Source organism: Dermacentor albipictus, chromosome 6 (assembly GCF_038994185.2).
Source record: "Dermacentor albipictus isolate Rhodes 1998 colony chromosome 6, USDA_Dalb.pri_finalv2, whole genome shotgun sequence".
NCBI lineage: Eukaryota > Metazoa > Arthropoda > Arachnida > Ixodida > Ixodidae > Dermacentor > Dermacentor albipictus.
The window spans coordinates 54,419,546-54,438,673 of NC_091826.1; the positions used below are offsets into that span (position 1 = coordinate 54,419,546).

General features: G+C 47.2%; 1 protein-coding gene across 1 annotated transcript; it reads right to left on the reverse strand.

Annotated features, from left to right (window-relative positions):
- Window positions 1-3,146: 3,146 nt before the first annotated feature.
- Window positions 3,147-5,012, reverse strand: LOC135907819 (uncharacterized). Its single transcript, XM_065439576.1, has one exon. It carries the CDS (start codon window positions 5,010-5,012, stop codon window positions 3,147-3,149), a length of 1,866 nt encoding a protein of 621 aa, XP_065295648.1.
- Window positions 5,013-19,128: the final 14,116 nt, after the last annotated feature.

The window sequence follows — 19,128 nt, forward strand, 5'->3', positions numbered from 1 at the left end:
ACCCGTAGTTTCCGCATTCTGGGGTACATTGCTCTATTTGTCTGCCGAGATCGCTCTGCGATGTTACGGAAGCACCACAAGATGTAGCTAGCGCTGTAGTATACGAGACCCGACGAAACACCCACGGCTGGTCTGATGGAGCCAAATTCTACATGCGAAAGGGTAACTTTTCTTGCACTCAGCCGCCGGAATCACTCTAGGAAACCATGGAGGTTTGTTTCAAATATCTCTTGCAATGACGTCATCCAAAACCGCACCTTAAAGATTTTTCAATCTCTCCGCCAACAATAAAAGCCTTTTAGTTCAATGCGCCTCCAGTACATATTTAAAGAAAGCGACGACGCGATATTATAGGTCAACTCTTGCATTAACCTGTTCTTAGCAGGACGCTCCGACTCCTAATGGCCGCGTGGGTGACCGATGGCGGCGCTGCGAACGCCGCACGGGTGACGTCATCCCACGTGCTCGCTTTTGTCGTCTGCTACGTTCCGGATAAATAGCTTCATTTTCATGCTCTTGCCCGCGCTCTGACTGAATACTCGCGCAACGCGGCGCTCTTCAATTGTGATCCGTGTGTTTTTCTAGTGTCAGCTTTATAAATACGAGCATCAAGACAACATACGTAATGCAATTAAAGTATCATTGATTTAGACACGCAACGTAGTAGCCTATTGGCTATGGCGTTGCAATGAATAAAAATCAGGTGGAAGTCAGCGCTCGTTTTCGTCGTCCTTTTTGTACCTCGTTTATGTATGCGCTGTAAATGACGATTGATAGCACTGATAAGCTGGAGGTCGCTGATTCGATTTGCGGTCGTGGCGGTTTATTTGCACGTTAAATAGCCCCACGTGGTCAAAATTAATCCGGAGTCCTCCACTACGGCATGCCTACTAATCCTATGGTGGTTCCGGCACGTATGATCGCCGCACTTAATTTCTTCAGTAGAAAAAATTATTCTTTATATGCAGCCACAGCATTCGCGGGCATGGCACACTATTTCGTGGCTCAGTTATAAAACGTCGCTGTGAGCAAGTAAACGAGAGTGTACGCAGTTTTGAACATGAAGCGTGATCGCAGGGCTCGATCATTCGCAAAATCGGGGGTCCACTAAGCGGCATTGTAGCTAGATGCAAATTTTACGCTTGGATCATAATTCCAGTCATTTAGCGTTGCACAAACAATATTTTTCTGAAAAGAAAACTTTAATTATTTTCCTGGCAAGCGGTTTATCTCGGACATTAGCTGCACCGCGCTCTATAATGTGTCGCAGTCGTCAAGCATGTTTTACGCTATTTTCGTGCAACTAAATCTCACTACCACCTTTTGATACAAAACGTTTGTTTCGGTTAGCATAAGACTATTTCTGTTCAACGAACTTTCGGACTACCGGAAGCCAATAACTTTATCATCCTAAGAATAAAAATATTATGCTACACAGAAAAAAGAAATCGCAGGAGGGCCTGTGAACATACGCTTGCACTTTCGGACGTCCACCCCCCCCCCCCCCAACCCCCCTTTTTTATTGTGTGTCTAGCTATAGTTATTTATTCTCTCCACGTACCAGCAAACCTACACTTCTCAATTTTCTCGCTTTAGTTTCAAATACGTATGACGGGTTGTCAGGGCAAAACATGCTAGAAACACTGATCTGAGCAAATGATGTCCCCTGTTTTTGTTACGTGATAACGCGAATTCTCATCTCTGGACGAACGTCGCCTGAGAAATGCGCTGGCTCCCCATGGCAGGAGTAAGTGCAGGTTACGCTCAGCCGAATAACATGCAAGGGCGAACTGTGTCACGGTGGAAGCAATCGCGTTTAATCAAAGTTATCTTGCGAGCGACACCATTGCAGCGCGAGACTACGTAGGTTTGTTTTGTCCACTAATTCTGTCCGCACTCCTATAAGAGGTTCCAGACCGCATTTTTCTACACTACCACTAAAGCAGTGCATGCATCAACGCATCCCAGCAACCACCTAGTTTCTTGAGAATGGCAGCAAACGTCTTTTGTGATGTGCCTAACGCGCTGGGCAGCAACGAAATTGGAATGTCTGTGGCCAACGGAACCGGTGACCGAACACGGAGTGCGTGCTGGACAGACAAATACAGTGTTAGAGCACAGGCATGGCAGCTGACAACGTGGTGCAGCAGCAGTTCATTGTCAAAAAAAAAAAGGCCGGCAAATCATTCTGGATGCGCCGCGACAACGGAACAGCAATGACGAGAAAATCACGCCGTACAGGTACGCCGTACAACGCGCCGTACAATCACGCCGTACAGATCTGGATGCGCCGCGACAACGGAACAGCAATGACGAGAAAATCACGCCGTACAGGTACGCCGTACAACGCGCCGTACAAACACGCCGTACAGATCTGGATGCGCCGCTACAACGGAACTGCAATGACGAGAAAATCACACCGTACAGGTACGCCGTACAACGCGCCGTACAATCACGCCGTACAGAAACGTGTGCACAATGATTACCAGCAGACAGGAGTAATCCAGACTAATTGTGGTGACGACGGCAACTCCATTCGACATTGTAAGGAGTAGTGTCGTGCAACATTCTGCGCACACTGTTGTAAAAAAACTGCAGACTCACATTTCCAAGAGAGAAAAAAAAAGGTGTCCGTGTAGAAGCAGCTGATCCGCATTGGACTCGACGGAACTCCAAAAGCGAACTCATCGTGGGTTCAGACACCTCAGGAACGTCACAGTCGTGGCGCTTGGTGCAATGCTAAAATCGCCTCTCTTCGTACTTGGACAAACGGAAAGGAGACGTAACAGAGTTATAGTTTAGGGGACGCAAGCGGCTTGCGTACGCAAGAACTAGGGCCGACGGTACTGCGCATGCGCAGTATCGTCGCCCCTGCGTAAGCAAGCCGCTTGCGTGCGCTAATCTAACGCTCGGAGTTCCCAGAAGACTTCCGGTTAAACCCTCAGGAACAACGCAAGTTACAATAGCCTATAAACTTAGAAGACCCTCCAGCTGGCACCAGTTTTGTTCGAGAGTTGGAGTGTTTGACAATGTAGTAGTAGTAGAAAACTTTTAATGAGATCGTTTAAGAGATTCGCGGATTCGAAGCCTCCGTCGTCTTTCTTGGCGCCGGCGACTTGAGGCTTCTCTTCAGCAAGGTTGGGCCCCTAGTCCAGGGCTCCACTGAGTCGCGCTGCATCAGCAGCGTGCCGCACTAAGGCCCTTTGGGCCGCGAGCTCGCTGCTGGTGAGCCGGCTCTCCCATTGCTCCGCACTCGGGAATTCGTGTTGGTGGAATGCTTTATTTCGTTCGCACTCCCATGTGATGTGGTATAGTGTGGGTGTGTCGCCGCACCAGGGGCAGTTTGCTCTGTATTGTGTTGGTGACATCTTGTTATAGATGTACAAGTTGGGGAAGGAGTTTGTTTGTAGCCTACGCCAGCCGACTGCTTCCTCCCTCGTGAGGGCTTTGTGTGGTGGTGGGTACTTGAATCTAGTCCCCCTGTATAGTTGTAATGTCTCTGTGTATCCCCCCTCGCATGCTAGTAGCTGAAGCTCCAGAACATCTGACATGCCTGCTCGGTATGTAAGCCCTCGAGCTAGGCTGTCTGCTCTTTCGTTCCCCGCTACGCCTGCGTGGCCTGGGACCCAGATTATGTGTTGTATGGGTGTCTGCTCAGCAGAGGCTGCTGCCCCACTGATTATCCTGAGGGCCATGCCGCTAATTCTGCCCTTCGTATAGTTTTTACACGTGTCTTTCGAGTCTGTTAAGATGTTTAGGGATCGGCCTTTCCTATAGCCTTCTGCTACCGCCAGCGCGACGGCAATTTCCTCGGCCTCCGTTATGCCCACGACCTCCACTGAGGCGCATGTGGCCATGTCTCCTGTGCTATTAGCTACCACCGTAGCGGCTAAGCGCTTCCCTGCATGTACGTACATGGAGGCGTCCGTATAGACTGTGTTCTCTGACCGGCCTAGCCTCCTTTCTAGCTGCTCGGCCCTTGCTGTTCGTCTGTCCTCGTGTAGGTTAGGATCCATGTTTTTAGGCAGGGGTCCTACATTAAAGGTCTTTCTAAGGTCGTCCGGTACGTCCGCGTATCTGTCTACCAGTCCGCACGTGTTCCGACCCAGCCTTCTCAGGAGCGCCCTTCCCGTAGAGGAGCCTCTGAGTCTGATGAGTTGTGCCCCCAATTGAGCCTCGGCAGGCTCATCGAAGGTATTGCTGATTCCGAGTTGGAGTAGCTTCTCGTTTGATGCGTTTCTGGGCAGGTGTAGAGCAATCTTGTACGCCTTCCTGAGAATACAGTCGGCTTGCTCTCGCTCCGCCTTTGTTGTTGCGTGGTAGGGCAAGGAGTACATAACTCTGCTAACGATTAGGCTGTTGACGAGTTTGAGGGTATCTTCTTCTTTCATCCCGTACCTTCTCTGAGAGACTCTACTGATCATTCTGCCAACCTGCTCCGCGGCTCTTCTCAGCAGGCTGATGGTATGGCTGCATTTTCGGCTGCTCTGCAGCCACATGCCTAGGATTCGTACCATGTTCTGCTCTGGGATCAATTGCCCCTCTAGAACTACTTCCAGCGAGGCTTTGGTAGGATTTCTTCCGATCCTGATGATTTCCGACTTCTCCGTCGAACATCTGAGGCCTCTCTCCCTGACGTAGGTCTCTACGCAGGTCGCAGCTTCTTGTAGTCTGTCCTGCTTCTCCCCTAACGATCCTTGGGTGACCCACACCGTGATGTCGTCGGCGTACATCGCGTGTTGGATGCCCGGGATTTCCTTGAGGCGTCTTGCTAGCCCGATCATCGCCATATTGAACAGGACGGGCGATATCACGGAGCCTTGGGGTGTTCCTTTGCAAGGCGTGGTGAAGACGTCGCTTCTCAGCTCGCCTAGTCCCACGGTCGCTGTTCTGTCGCTCAGGAAGGCCCTGATGTAGTCGTGGGTTCTTCCCCCGCAGTTGGTGTTGTTGATGCCTTCCATGATGGCGGCGTGGCTCACGTTGTCGAAGGCTCCCTTTATGTCGAGGGCCATGACAACGTTTTCGCCACTTCTCGGCATTTTCTCGAGTACTTCCTCCTTGAGTTGGAGTAGTACGTCCTGCGTAGACAGTGAATTGTATTGTGAAGTGCAACAAAAAAGCCCGCACATGAGTTAGACGCATGGTGCACGTTCTTTATATCTGAAAACATCAAAAATATGTGCCTACAGTATACTATTCGGCAAACTACTTCTCCGTTCTTGCCTAACTGAACTCTTGAAAATGGCTTACCGGAAGTTCTCTGGGGTCATGAACGCACTGCTGCCACATCGCTGATGGAAAAGGTCTATAGTTTTACAGTCCGTACTATACCGTACACAACACGCCTACTTTCTTCATTTGCTCCCGTGTGCGGCGCTGATCAACGTAGCACCGCCTATAGCCCAGCCTTGGAAGCTTAAAAAACAAGTTTTATTGCGATAGCAATACTACTGACGCTCGAGGTACGTTTGCGTCGTCGCGGTTGGTGCCGCCGTAAGCCTTGTCTTACTGTCACGTGTACGTACACGCCTCTAACAACACTCTAACAACATTCTCTAACAATGATGATGATACTCTAACAACATTCGGATAACAACACTAGTATTACGACAAAGGAGTAGCCAGGATGGTGGAATCATGGCTGTGTTATAGAAAGACGTCATACCTGCGACAGATTGGTGTTGGTAGTGAGGCGACAATGCAAAACGACACTCGAATGAGTACAACAGAATGACGACCATGGAATGGCAACAACGACATGACGACGAATGTATGACGATGCGATGACGACTATGAAATGACGAAAAAGGAATGACTATTATTAGAATGATGACAGTGCGACGACGACATTGTGACGAGGACGGCTTGTCGATAACGATATTCGGAATCTAGAATGGCTGCGTCGGCCCGACGAGAATAGGATGGCGATGATGGAAGGTCGTTGACTGCATGACTACGATGGCATGACAATGGAATGACGACACTGAAGTGGCAACTACTACTGCATGACTGCGACGCATTGGCGACAAAGGCTCGACACGACTACACGATTACGACGCTGTGACGACACTGGTTTGAAGAATGTGGAACGACGACGTTGCAATCACGAAGACAGCGTGGGGACAAAATCATCACGACGATACTACGATAAAAGTGGAATCACAAAGACAAAATGTTGGTTGCGGAATGACGATGACCGCGTGAAACTGAATAATTGACGACGACGCAATGGCGACAATGGCATGATGACAACGGCATGACGTTCACTGCAGGGTTACGATGGCATGACTACAACGGCGATGACGACACTGAAATGGCAACGCCCGTTTGTCGACGACACATTGACGACAAAGGCATATCGCCGACTGCATAAATACGATGGCCGGACGACACGGGCATTATGATGGTGGAACGGGCATTATGATGGTGGAGCCTGGGCGACCGTTCTGGCTTCTGCCTGCTGCTGGCACGAGTGCTGTACGCACTCGTTTAAGAGGATTTTTCCCTTTCTCTACTGGCTTATTGTGAATGCTGCTCCAGCTTTTGAATACAGCCTGTCTGAGAAACCATCTGCGAGGCAGTGACGAATATTCCAGCTCCTTTTTTCTTTAACGCACCTGAACTCTGTACTCTTTACCCGCCATGGTTGCACAGTGGCTGTGATGTTGGGCTGCTGAGCACGAAGTCGCGGGATCAAATCCCAGCCACGGCGGCCGCGTTTCGATGGGGGCGAAATGCAAAAATACCCGTGTACTTAGACTTAAGTGCACATTAAAGAACCCCAGGTGGTCGAAATTTCCGGAGTCTTCCACTACGGCGTGCCTCATAATGAGAAAGTGGTTTTGGCACGCAAAACCTCATAAGTTTTTAAAATTTTATTTCGTATTTTTGTGCATGTACAGGGCCTTAAACTTTTCGCGTGTATGTTTGCGTGACGCAGCTGGGGTACTCACCAAATAGTGCTTACGCAATAATATGTTATATGTAGGCTGTCCAACCTGAACACAGTTTGTACAGATGCACCAGTCAATTAGTTTCGCTTATTTCCGTGATATCGAGCGGTTTTGCGCGCCTAAAACTTTAAAACGACTCTTTTTTTCCCTACCGATCTATCTCTGCGTCACTGGTCTAAGGATGAAACCTGAACGTCTTGGCAAGTTGAATGAGTCATCCTGATATCAGCTCTTAGCCAAAAATAAAATTCTAGTCTGAAACAACCATACCTCATTTCCCAATAAGCCTAGCGCTTACATTAGCAGCGCACATTCTTGGCGAATTCATTAAGAGGAAGCTTTAGCTCGGGGCTCCTATCTAAATACATGGGAAAGAAATTGTTTTTCTCAGTAACCACTACACGAAAGTTGATGATGTTTTTTTGAATTTATATTAAAAAGAACTTAAAATCTAGTGAATGTTGGTGGCGAAATTTTATTTAGGCCATCAATTTTTAATGAAAATTGTCGAAAATTGCTAACTTTCAGAAAACGAAACAATCAAATTTACAACTCTGTAACTGACGAATGAAAAGTGATATCCCAATTCTGTAAGTTGCATCCAATAGCAAATATAAAGCGGACAAAATTGATATATTACACATGGCTCTCAAATTGACACCTAATATGGGAGTAGGACTATTGCAATACCCTCGTAAACAACGTGAAATATTAACGTAAGATGTAAATGAATGCATTAAATTTGTCCGCTTTGCATGCTTTTGCAGATGCAGTTTATAAAACTGCGATATCTGTTTTTAGTGCAGAGTTACCTATTTAGAAACATTATGGTGCCGTTCTTTTCAAACTAACCAATTTCTGAAAGCTCGTTTAAGACATTCGGGCCATAAATCGAAATTCCACTTGCAACAGTCACTAGAAGTTAACTTTCTCAAATGCGACAAATTCCATTAAAATCGGTGAACTCGTTGCTTTAGAAAGGTGTTCCGGCGTTTTACAGGTGCTTGAATAGAAGACATTGGAGTAGGCCCGAGCTAAAGCTTCCTCTTAAGCAGCGAATGGACTCTCCAAAAGGCTCGGCTCTCCCTCGCAGGTGAAAAGGCCAGGTCCATTCTGCTTTCTGTGGATGGATGGAGCTTGTGCGCAATTGTGATGCTGTCACCACCAATAGTGTTGCCCACGGTATCATCGCTGAGACGCTCGGATGAGTAAGGAAGGGGCCTGCCTAGTTATGTTGAAGAAAAGGCCATGTCCGTAGCTGTTTCTGTGGATGGAGCTTGTGCGCAATTGTTTTGTCGCCATCAATAGTGTTGCACACGGTATCGTCACTGAGACGCTCGGATGAGCAAGGAAGGGGCCCGCCCACTTATTTTGGAGTAAAGGCCATGTCCGTAGCTGTTTCTGTGGATGGAGCTTGTGCGCAATTGTTTTGTCACCATCAATAGTGTTGCCCACGGTATCATCGCTGAGACGCTCGGATGAGCAAGGAAGGGGCCCGCCCAGTTATTTTGGAGAAAAGGCCATGTCCATAGCTGTTTCTGTGGATGGAGCTTGTGCGCAATTGTGATGCTGTCACCATCAATAGTGTTGCCCACGGTATCATCGCTGAGACGCTCGGATGAGTAAGGAAGGGGCCTGCCTAGTTATGTTGAAGAAAAGGCCATGTCCGTAGGTGTTTCTGTGGATGGAGCTTGTGCGCAATTGTTTTGTCACCATCAATAGTCTTGCCCACGGTATCATCGCTGAGACGCTCGGATGAGCAAGGAAGGGGCCTGCCTAGTTATTTTGGAGAAAAGGCCATGTCCGTAGCTGTTTCTGTGGATGGAGCTTGTGCGCAATTGTTTTGTCACCATCAATAGTGTTGCACACGGTATCATCACTGAGACGCTCGGTTTAACAAAGGGGCCTGGGTAGATATGTTGGAGAAAAGGCAAGGTTCATTCCCATTTTTGTGGACGGAGTTTGTACTCAATTGCAGTGTTGCCTCCTCAAAAGTGTTCCACACCGTATCATCGCTGAGACGCTGGATAAGCAAAAAAGGGGTCTGGCAAGTTTTTTTGGAGAAAAGACCAGGTCCATTGCGGTTTTCCTGGACGGAGTTTGTATGCAATTGTTATGTTGTCACCGTCAATAGTGTTGCACAGGGCATCATCGATAAGCAAAGAGGCCTGGCTAGTTCTGTTGGAGAAAAGGCCAGGTGAATCGCGGTTTTTGTGGACGGAGTTTCTACGCAATTGTTATATTGCCTCCTCAATAGTGTTGCACATGGTATCATTGCTGAGACGCTCGGATGAGCAAAGGGGCCTGACTAGTTCTGTTGAAAAGGCCAGGTCCATTGCGGTTTTTGTGGACGGAGTTTTTACGCATTTGTTATGTTACCTCGTCAATCGAGCCCAAGGTATCATCGCCGAGACGGTCGGATGCTGTTGCGCATGGTATCGTATAGGTGAGACGCTCGGTTTAACGAAGAAGGGGCCTGGCTAGTTCTGTTGGAGAAAAGGCCAGGACCATTGCGTTTTTTGTGTGTGGATGGAGCTTGTCGTGGTCGAGGCTTGCCTCGTCGCGCTAGAGCACAACTGCTCAAGCTGAGGGTTGGTTGCGTGAACGTGCACGAACGTTTATACAGACAAGGGCGTGCGGAAAGTCCATTGTGTACGTCTTGTGGCTGTTACGAGACACTTCAGCACCTTATACTTGAGTGTCCCGCTTTCAGTGCGAAGCGCATGTCACTAGTGAGAAACTATCATCTCCTTGGCCTGCGGTGTGCGACACTCGAGGAATGTTTATACCCCAGTGGCTGTGCATCTAAACGTGATCAGGCCCATCGCGCCCTACTAACCTTTATAGACCTAACTAACTTAGGTTCACGTTTGTAGCATGAACATTCGACATTCTGTTGTAGCGTGACCTTCAGTGACCGGCCCTACTGTGTGTGATCAATGTTGTACCCTAACGCTTCTTCCTTCGAAGATGGGAGGTGGCGGGTTCGGACACCTTGTAGTGTATATTGTGAACCGGTGATTACGTGCAGGTGATTACGTGAAACGGTGATTACGTGCAGCTTTACTTGGCGTCTCATCGTGGAGAACACAATCAGCCGCATAGCGAACTAGCCATGGACGTGGTTGATAATTGTGGAGGCTGTTCGACGCGGCGTCACTTTAATTCCGGCTGCAGAGTTACACTTTAGTCTTTAGATTTGTCCTGTTGCAGTGTTCTACTTTGGTCTTTAGATTTGTCCTGTTGCTCTCCTTTCCTTTTTCCTTTTTCCTCCCCTCCTTCCTATCTTCCATTTCTGTGTTGCTGTCGCCTCCCTTCAGAAGAGTAGGCAGGCGTTGTGCCCCTTCCGGTGGCAGTTGCCAGCCTGCTCCTCGCTTTCCCTTTCCTGTTGCCTGTGTATATGTGTATATGTGTGCAAAACAAATAATAATAATAATGGAGCTTGTACTCGATTATGCTGCCACCGTCAATAGTGTCACACACGGTATCATCGCTGAGACGCTCGGATGAGCAAGGAAGGGGCCTGCCTAGTTATTTTGGAGAAAAGCCCAGGTAAGTAGCGGTTTCTGTGGATGGAGCTTGTGCGCAATTATTATGTTGACACCGTCAATTGAGTTGCATACGGTATCATCGCTGAGACGCTCGGATGAGCAAAGTGGCCTGGCTAGTCGGAGAAAAGACCAGGTGTATTGCAGTTTTTGTGGATGGAGCTTGTACTCAATTATGTTTCCACCGTCAATAGTGTTGCACACGGTATCATCGCTGAGGTGTTCTGATGAGCAAAGGGGCCTGGCTAGTTCTGTTGGAGAAAAGGCCAGGTACATGGCGGTTTTTGTAGACAGAGTCTGTGCGCTACTTTATGTTCACTCGTGTTGCACATGGTACCATCACTGAGACGCTCGGATGAGGAAGGCATTGGGATGACAAGAAAATTTATTCACCCGTAGGCACGCTTACAACTGTGGTAAAAACGAAAAGTACAATATGAGGTACATCACATGTAATACATCATACTTGATGTAAACAAAACAGATTAACAAATGAAATAATAAATGGTGTCTGCTTGACACTGGCTTTGCCACACACAACAACAACAACAAAACTCATTACCGCATCCACGCAAAAGCATTATTGTCGGCCTCGAATTTATGAAAGGTACTCGGGGCACATATAGACACAGTCTGAACTCGGGCAACCGAATTGAGCATTATTTTGGCTGTAGAAAGACTTTGCCTCGGGAGACAGTTACGTACCGCGTAGACCAGCGGCGAAGAAACTCGGCTTCACCGAGTTTGAACAACTGTTCTTCAAGACGACCCCATATTATCACCGTAGTTTCCGCATTCTGGGGTACATTGCTCTATTTGTCTGCCAAAATCGTTCTGCGATGTTACGGAAGCACCACAAGATGTAGCTAGCGCTGTAGTATACGAGACCCGACGACACAGCCACGGTTTGTCTGATGGAGCCGAATGTTACTTGCGAAAGGGTACCTTTTCTTGAACTCAGCCGCCGGAATCACTCTAGGAAACCATGGAGGTTTATTACAAATATTTCTTGCAATGACGTCATCCAAAACCGCACCTTAAAGATTTTTCAATCTCTCCGCCAACAATAAAAGCCTTTTAGTTCAATGCGCCTCCAGTACATATTTAAAGAAAGCGACGACGCGATATTATAGGTCAACTCTTGCATTAACCCGTTCTTAGCAGTACGCTCCGACTCCTAATGGCCTCGTGGGTGACCGATGGCGGCGCTGCGAACGCCGCTTGGGTGACGTCATCCCACGTGCTCGCTTTTGTCGTCTGCTACGTTCCGGATAAATAGCTTCAGTTTCATGCTCTTGCCCGCGCTCTGACTGATTACTCGCGCAACGCGGCGCTCTTCAATTGTGATCCGTGTGTTTTTCTAGTGTCAGCTTTATAAATACGAGCATCAAGACAACATACGTAATGCAATTAAAGTATCATTGATTTAGACACGCAACGTAGTAGCCTATTGGCTATGGCGTTGCAATGAATAAAAATCAGCTGGAAGTCAGCGCTCGTTTTCGTCGTCCTTTTTGTACCTCGTCTATGTATGCGCTGTAAATGACGATTGATAGCACTGATAAGCTGGAGGTCGCTGATTCGATTTGCGGTCGTCGCGGTTTATTTGCACGTTAAATAGCCCCACGTGGTCAAAATTAATCCGGAGTCCTTCACTACGGCATGCCTACTAATCCTATGGTGGTTCCGGCACGTAAGATCGCCGCACTTAATTTCTTCATTAAAAAAATTATTCTTTATATGCATCCACAGCATTCGCGGGCATGGCACACTATTTCGTGGCTCAGTTATAAAACGTCGCTGTGAGCAAGTAAACGAGAGTGTACGCAGTTTTGAAAATGAAGCGTGATCGCAGGGCTCATTCGCAAAATTGGGGGTCCACTAAGCGGCATTGTAGCTACATGCAAATTTTACACTTGGATCATGATTGTAGTCATCTAGCGTCGCACAAACAATATTTTTCTGAAAAGAAAAGTTTAATTATTTTCCTGGCAAGCGTTCTATCTCGAACATTAGCTCCACCGCGCTCTATAATGTGTCGCAGTCGTCAAGCATGTTTTACGCTATTTTCGTGCAACTAAATCTCACTACCACCTTTTAATACAAAACGTCTGTTTGTTTCGGTTAGCATGAGACTATTTCTGTTCAACGAACTTTCAGACTAGCGGAAACCAATCACTTTATCATCCTAAGAATAAAAACATTATGCTACACAGAAAAAAGAAATCGCAGGAGGGCCTGCGAACATACGATTGCACTTTCAGACGTCCCCCCCTTCAACCCCCCTTTTTTATTGTGTGTCTAGCTATAGTTATTTATTCTCTCCACGTACCAGCAAAACTACACTTCTCAATTTTCTCGCTTTAGTTTCAAATACGTATGACGGGTTGTCAGGGCAAAACATGCTAGAAACACTGATCTGAGCAAATGATGTCCCCTGTTTTTGTTACGTGATAACGCGAATTCTCATCTCTGGACGAACGTCGCCTGAGAAATGCGCTGGCTACCCATGGCAGGAGTAAGTGCAGGTTACGCTCAGCCGAATAACATGCAAGGGCGAACTCTGTCACGGTGGAAGCAATCGCGTTTAATCAAAGTTATCTTGCGAGCGACACCATTGCAGCGCGAGACGACACGTAGGTTTGTTTTGCCCACCAATTCTGTCCGCACTCCTATAAGAGGTTCCGGACCGCATTTTCCTGCAATGCCACTAAAGCAGTGCATGCATTAACGCATCGCAGCGACCACCTAGTTTCTTGAGAATGGCAGCAAACGTCAAGAGGTCAACAGAGAATGAAGAGGAAAGGCAGGGAGGTTAACCAGATATGAGTGTCCGGTTTGCTACCCTACACTGGGGATGGGGGATAGGGGTTAGAAAGATCACAGAGAGGAAAACGCTAAAAAAAGGGAAAAAAACACGCACACATGGAGGCACACACACAAAAGGCGTTCCAGTTAAAGTCGTTCACACAGGCCGGTAGATCGTAAAAAGCGCAATAGCGCTTGCACGGCCTTCTTCTGTGACGGTAGATCCTTTCGATGTTGTAGGATTATTTTTTTTCGGATAGCGGTTGGTCGTCCAGTTGGTCAAGTTCGTGGCGAAGGTATGCCCCCTGTGTACTGTACTGCGGGCAGGCACACAAAATATGGCCAATTGATTCTTCATGGCCGCAGTGGTCACAGGTTGGGCTCTCGGTCGTCCCTATGCGGAATGCATAGGCTTTAGTAAAGGCTACGCCTTTACTCTTTTCTCTTTTGTGATGTGCCTAACGTGCTGGGCAGCAACGAAATTTTGGAATGTCTGTGGCCAACGGAACCGGCGACCGAACACGGAGTGCGTGCTGGACAGACAAACACAGTGTTAGAGCACAGGCATAGTAGCTGACAAGCTGGTGCAGCAGCAGTTCATTGTCAAAAAAAAAAAGATAGCAAATCATTCTGGATGCGCCGCGACAACGGAACAGCAATGACGAGAAGAATGACGCCGTGCGGAAACGTGTGCACACTGATTACCAGCAGACAGGAGTAATCCAGACTAATTGTGCGGACGCCGGCAACTCCGTTCGATATTGTAAGTAATAGTGTCGTGAAACATTCTGCGCACACTGTTGTAAAAAAAAAAAAAAAACTGCGGGCTCACATTTCCAAGAAAAAAAGAAAGGTGTCCGTGTAGATGCCTCTGACCCGCATCGGACTCGAGAGAACTTCAAAAGCGAACTCGTCGTGGGTTCAGACAGCTCAGGAACGTCACAGTCGTGGCGCTTGGTGCAACGCTAAAATCGCCTCTCTTCGTACTCGGACAAATGGAACGGAGATGTAAGAAAGGTGTATAGCTTCGGGGACGCAAGCAGCTTGCGTACGCAAGAACTAGGGGCGACCGTACTGCGCATGCGCAGACGCGGACGTAGGGGTCCGCGCGTGCGCAGTAGCGTCGCCCCTGCGTAAGGAAGCCGCTTGCATGCGCTAATCTAAAGCTCTCTGTAGTTTTACAATCCGTACTATACCGTACACAACACGCCTACTTTCTTCATTTGCTCCCGTGTGCGGCGCTGATCAACGTAGCACCACCTATAGCCCAGCTTTGGAAGCTTAAAAAACAAGTTTTATTGCGATAGCAATTCTACTGACGCGCGAGGTACGTTTGCGTCGTCGCGGTTGGTGCCACCGTAAGCCTTGTCTTACTGTCACGTGCAAGTACACGCATGCGCGGGCCGTGTGTGGGGGATTTTAAGGCCTTCGGAGACGGCACGGTGCGTTTGACTGCAAAAGCGACGAACCCAAACGGACGCACCGTCCCACTGCCCTGCAGTCGGTTTGCCGGAGCCTGGGCGACGTTCTGGCTTCTGCCTGCTGCTGGCACGAGTGCTGTACGCAACCCACATTAGCGTTCCTTATCAGAATCGGTGCGAAAACCGCACCGCAGTGCACACAGTGATCTGAGCGGAAACGACAGTAAACGTCAAGGTGAATCTATCTAGCACTTTAAATCTAGCACTTTACTGTTCTATTGTGTATTTTATTTTTTACTGTTTGATATCTTGTTCAAATGTATTCCTCATGCTGGATGCAGAACTTCAACCTGCACTCTTATTTCTTTTGTTTACATTTTGCCATTTTTGTGAAACTGCTTCATTCTTTTGCCCACCCTGCTATAATACCGATACCGGGATCGCAGTATCAATAAATAAAAAAAAAATCTAATCCTTTCTTTGAGCGCTACCGAAAGCCGATGGGTTTCCTTCGATCTCATCTCCTGCGCTGCAGACCGATGCGACGCCTGCAAGGCGTCCTCATCGTGGCAGCTTTCTGAAACGCCTTCGGCTCAGCGCTAGCTAGACCTCGCAATCGCTTTCACTGCTTCCCCTTCGGGCGAAACTGCACTTATTCTAACGTACTCTCGACGCGTAATTTATTGCTGCGCGACAACTGCGCTTCTTAGCCAGCCAAAATATATTTCCGTTGTGTGGTTACACACAATACAATGACACATGCCCCTCGTGCCACGAAACACCCACGCTGTATCACATAACGTGGGCATGCCAGAAGATAGACGTGGTACCCGTTATACCAAACCCGAGTGCGGAGCAATGCGAGGGAGTGCTTCCAGCGATCGCCAGGTCGACCAAGAAGGTTTGATTCGGCGAGCACAACTGGCAGCAGCATCCAGCGGAGCCCTGGACTAAGGGCAACCGACAGTTGTGCTAGAAGATGGACGAAGCCATCTGAAGACCGCAGAAGACCAGCGAATCTAGAGCTAATAAAGTTTTTCACTCACTCACACTCCGTGTGGTTACACTGCGAAGAGCGCACACCACAGAGTTTCCAGTCAAAGATACCAGAGGGAGTACATGGCGCTTGCGTCAACGGGCTCCTGCAAGCATGGTTGTTCGGTCGCAATGGAAATGGCGGTTAGTTACGTGGATTTGCTTAGACTTTGTTCCTTTGGATTCCGGCGGCTTTGCGGCTTTGCAAATTGGGTCAATTTCGACAAGACACGCGGCGTCTGAAACGCAGCGTGGCCGGCCACGTCGATATCGCATTCGCTCACACGTCGCCTACAGGAAATATTTGAATAACGAAATGTGAAATATGTGAAACCGTTATTAACGAAACTGTATTTTTATCGGGCCAACTTGTTCCCACAAAAAGCAAGGTACACTCAAAGCACAACGATAGCGGCGAACACAGTCGGCGATCGTCGGAATCTGATCTGCCGGTCGAGCGCGTAGGTTTTGTATATGTATGAGTCATCGAAGTTTCCAGGATAATCGCTGGTTCCCGCGTGTCTTCCAGAAAGTACTACACAATTCGTGTCGCGCAGGCCATCAGACTACACAAGCTTCGGTGACAATAGGCAACGCATAGGTTCATCGATAACATTCCAATAAGTTCCAATCATGCTAGCGCGTCTTGCGCTGAGCGATAACTTTAAGTTGTGAGTGGGCGAAATGCAGTCCCGGAGTCGAGGATAAGTATACCTGTAAGTAATGGGCCACATGGAGGGACACTTTGAGCATCGATTATTCTTGAGTTTCACGAAAAATCGCCTACGTTCACTGGCTCCTGACCTAAAGATCCGCCCACCGTCTGGGGTATATGCCAAAGTGTGAAGAAACTCCCTAGTGCCGGCCGTGGCTCGTCGTCGCGTTTACCAAGTCATCAAATTACAAGCCCATAAAATTACAGACCGATCTCGCTAACTTGCACATCTTGCAAGATTCTCGAACACATCATGCTAAAACACATCGTAACCTTTGCGGAAGATAACTTGATTAGCAAGAACCAACGTGGTTTCAGAAAAGAACTGTCTACTGTTACGCAATTGACACAAACTGTGCGTGATCTCGCTCTAACAATTGATAACCGCGGGCAGACTGACATAATATATTTCGATCTATCAAAGGCCTTCGACCGGGTATCCCATCCTAAACTCCTGGGCTAAGTGCAACACATTCTCGGATCTGGTAGCATAATAAACTGGATAAAAGCCCATCTTGCAGGTCGACAACAGTACGGAGAAATCGAAAGTCAGCAATCCGATTGGGTAGAGGTTTCATCCGGAGTACCATAAGGAACAGTCTTAGCACCAATTCTCTTTTTACTATACATGAATGATATGGCAGATAGCATGAAATCAACGATGCGCATGTTTGCAGATGATTGCATTATACATAGGGAGATTAGGAGCCATAAAGATCAAGTAACACTAAATCACGAGCTTGCGCAAGTAGCAAATTGGGGTCAGGCATGGCAAACGAAGGTTAATTTAGACAAGACTGTTTTTATGAGAGTAAGCCGAAAATAAACCCACTAGAATTCACCAACACTATCGAACAGCAAAAATTAAAGATAGTCGATGATAATAAATATTTGGGCATTGTTCTATCATCTGATATGAAATGGGACAAACATGTGTCACACACATCTTCTAAGGCATTCACAACACTTTGTTCACTTAAACGCTCTTTAATAGCTGTCTCACCAGACACTAAGATGCTAGCCTACACCTCATTCGCTCGTCCTATACTAGAATATGGTATTACCTGCCGGTTCCCCCACACCAAACAGTGCAAAAAACGACGAGAAACAATTCAGAGAAAAGCCACCAGATTTATTTATAATAGGTACAACCGTAATGATTCTCCGACAGAACTCCTTGATAAAGCTTGCCTCCCGACTATTTGCAAGCGTGCTAAATTCTTACGCCTCAAGTTTCTATTCCATCTCCTTAACGGGGGCTACAAATTAAACAGTGGTGCATATGTATCTTTCTCTGAACAGCGAAACACTAGAACTAAACATCTTAAAGATTCAATTGAATTCAGGTTCCACACAGACACATTCAGGTATTCTTTCTTTCCTCAGAAAATCAGAGACTGGAACTCATTGCCGAGTGATATTATAACTTGCTCACCTGACGATTTCCTTCCTATGCTGGAAAAATATGTCTATGAGTACGCATCTTGATTTATAAGTGTCGCCTACAGACACCGCATTTTGGCTCTAATTGGTTTTGGTGTACTTTTTTGTTGTTTATCTTATGCTTCTGTACTTCTGTTCATGAACCTTCAAGGGCTGACTCAGGAAGGTCACCCCCTCTTATTGTATTGCTCAACTACGTCTTCTTGTTAACTGCAACATTACCAAGTGTTTAAGTTTGTCATTCATATTTTTATGCAATGTATTTTTCCATGTCCTGCAACAGCCTCCAAACGGAGGCTAGCAGTATGTATGATTGTATGTATGTATGAATGAATGTATTGAATGAATAATGTATTCATAATAATAATAATAATAATAATAATAATAATGTATAATAATGTAGTGTAATGTATTAATGAATGAATGTATGTATATGAATGTACGTATGAATAAAATACTCGTTTATAATAATCAGGTCCGACAGCTTTACCTGCGATACGTTCGGTTGTGAGGAAACAAGCGTATGTATTACGTGCGTCTGCCCACTTTATAGCGCAAAGTAGGCAAATGCGTGCCGCGTTAAAGGCACCGCACATCCGACCATTGTCAGAGCAAAAGAATTCTGTCTGTACAGTAGCGCCAATGGCAGCCCGCGGATGCTCTACAACGTTTCCTTCGGCCTTCCCGTTTGCAATGCACATATATAGCTGCGTGCGACGGTGATGCGCGTCGTCTCGGCATTTCGTGCGTCGCCCTCTGTTTTGTCGCTCACTTTTCTCCCTTCCTTTAATTTTAATGTTCCCCTATTTTCCCTCGAACACGCATAGGGAGTCAAACTTTTTTTTTGCTGATTAACCTCCATGCACATGTTAAAACAGCGAGATAGAAAAAGAAAATAGAGAAAGAAGATACAAATGAAACGTTTCTCTGTGACTGGTTTAACATTTAGAGCGGCTGGTCGGTTGTGGCTTGGAGTTGCCTTCACGAATGCCTACTCGGCACTAATCGGAATGGCTGATAGTCCTGCATGTGATGTTTGCGGATGCGAGGAGAACATTGACCACTTATTGTGCCATTGTCCTCAATTTCAAGGACAAAGACAATCTTTGTCCAACACATTGAGGAAATTCGATGATCGTCCTCTGAGTGAACAGACAGTACTAGAGCACCGTCCTCATCGATCATCGGCTCAAAAGGCAGTGAGG

Excerpts from the sequence above, each read along its gene's own strand:
- LOC135907819 (XM_065439576.1), bottom strand. The coding sequence starts at position 5,012 with ATGGCCCTCGACATAAAGGGAGCCTTCGACAACGTGAGCCACGCCGCC.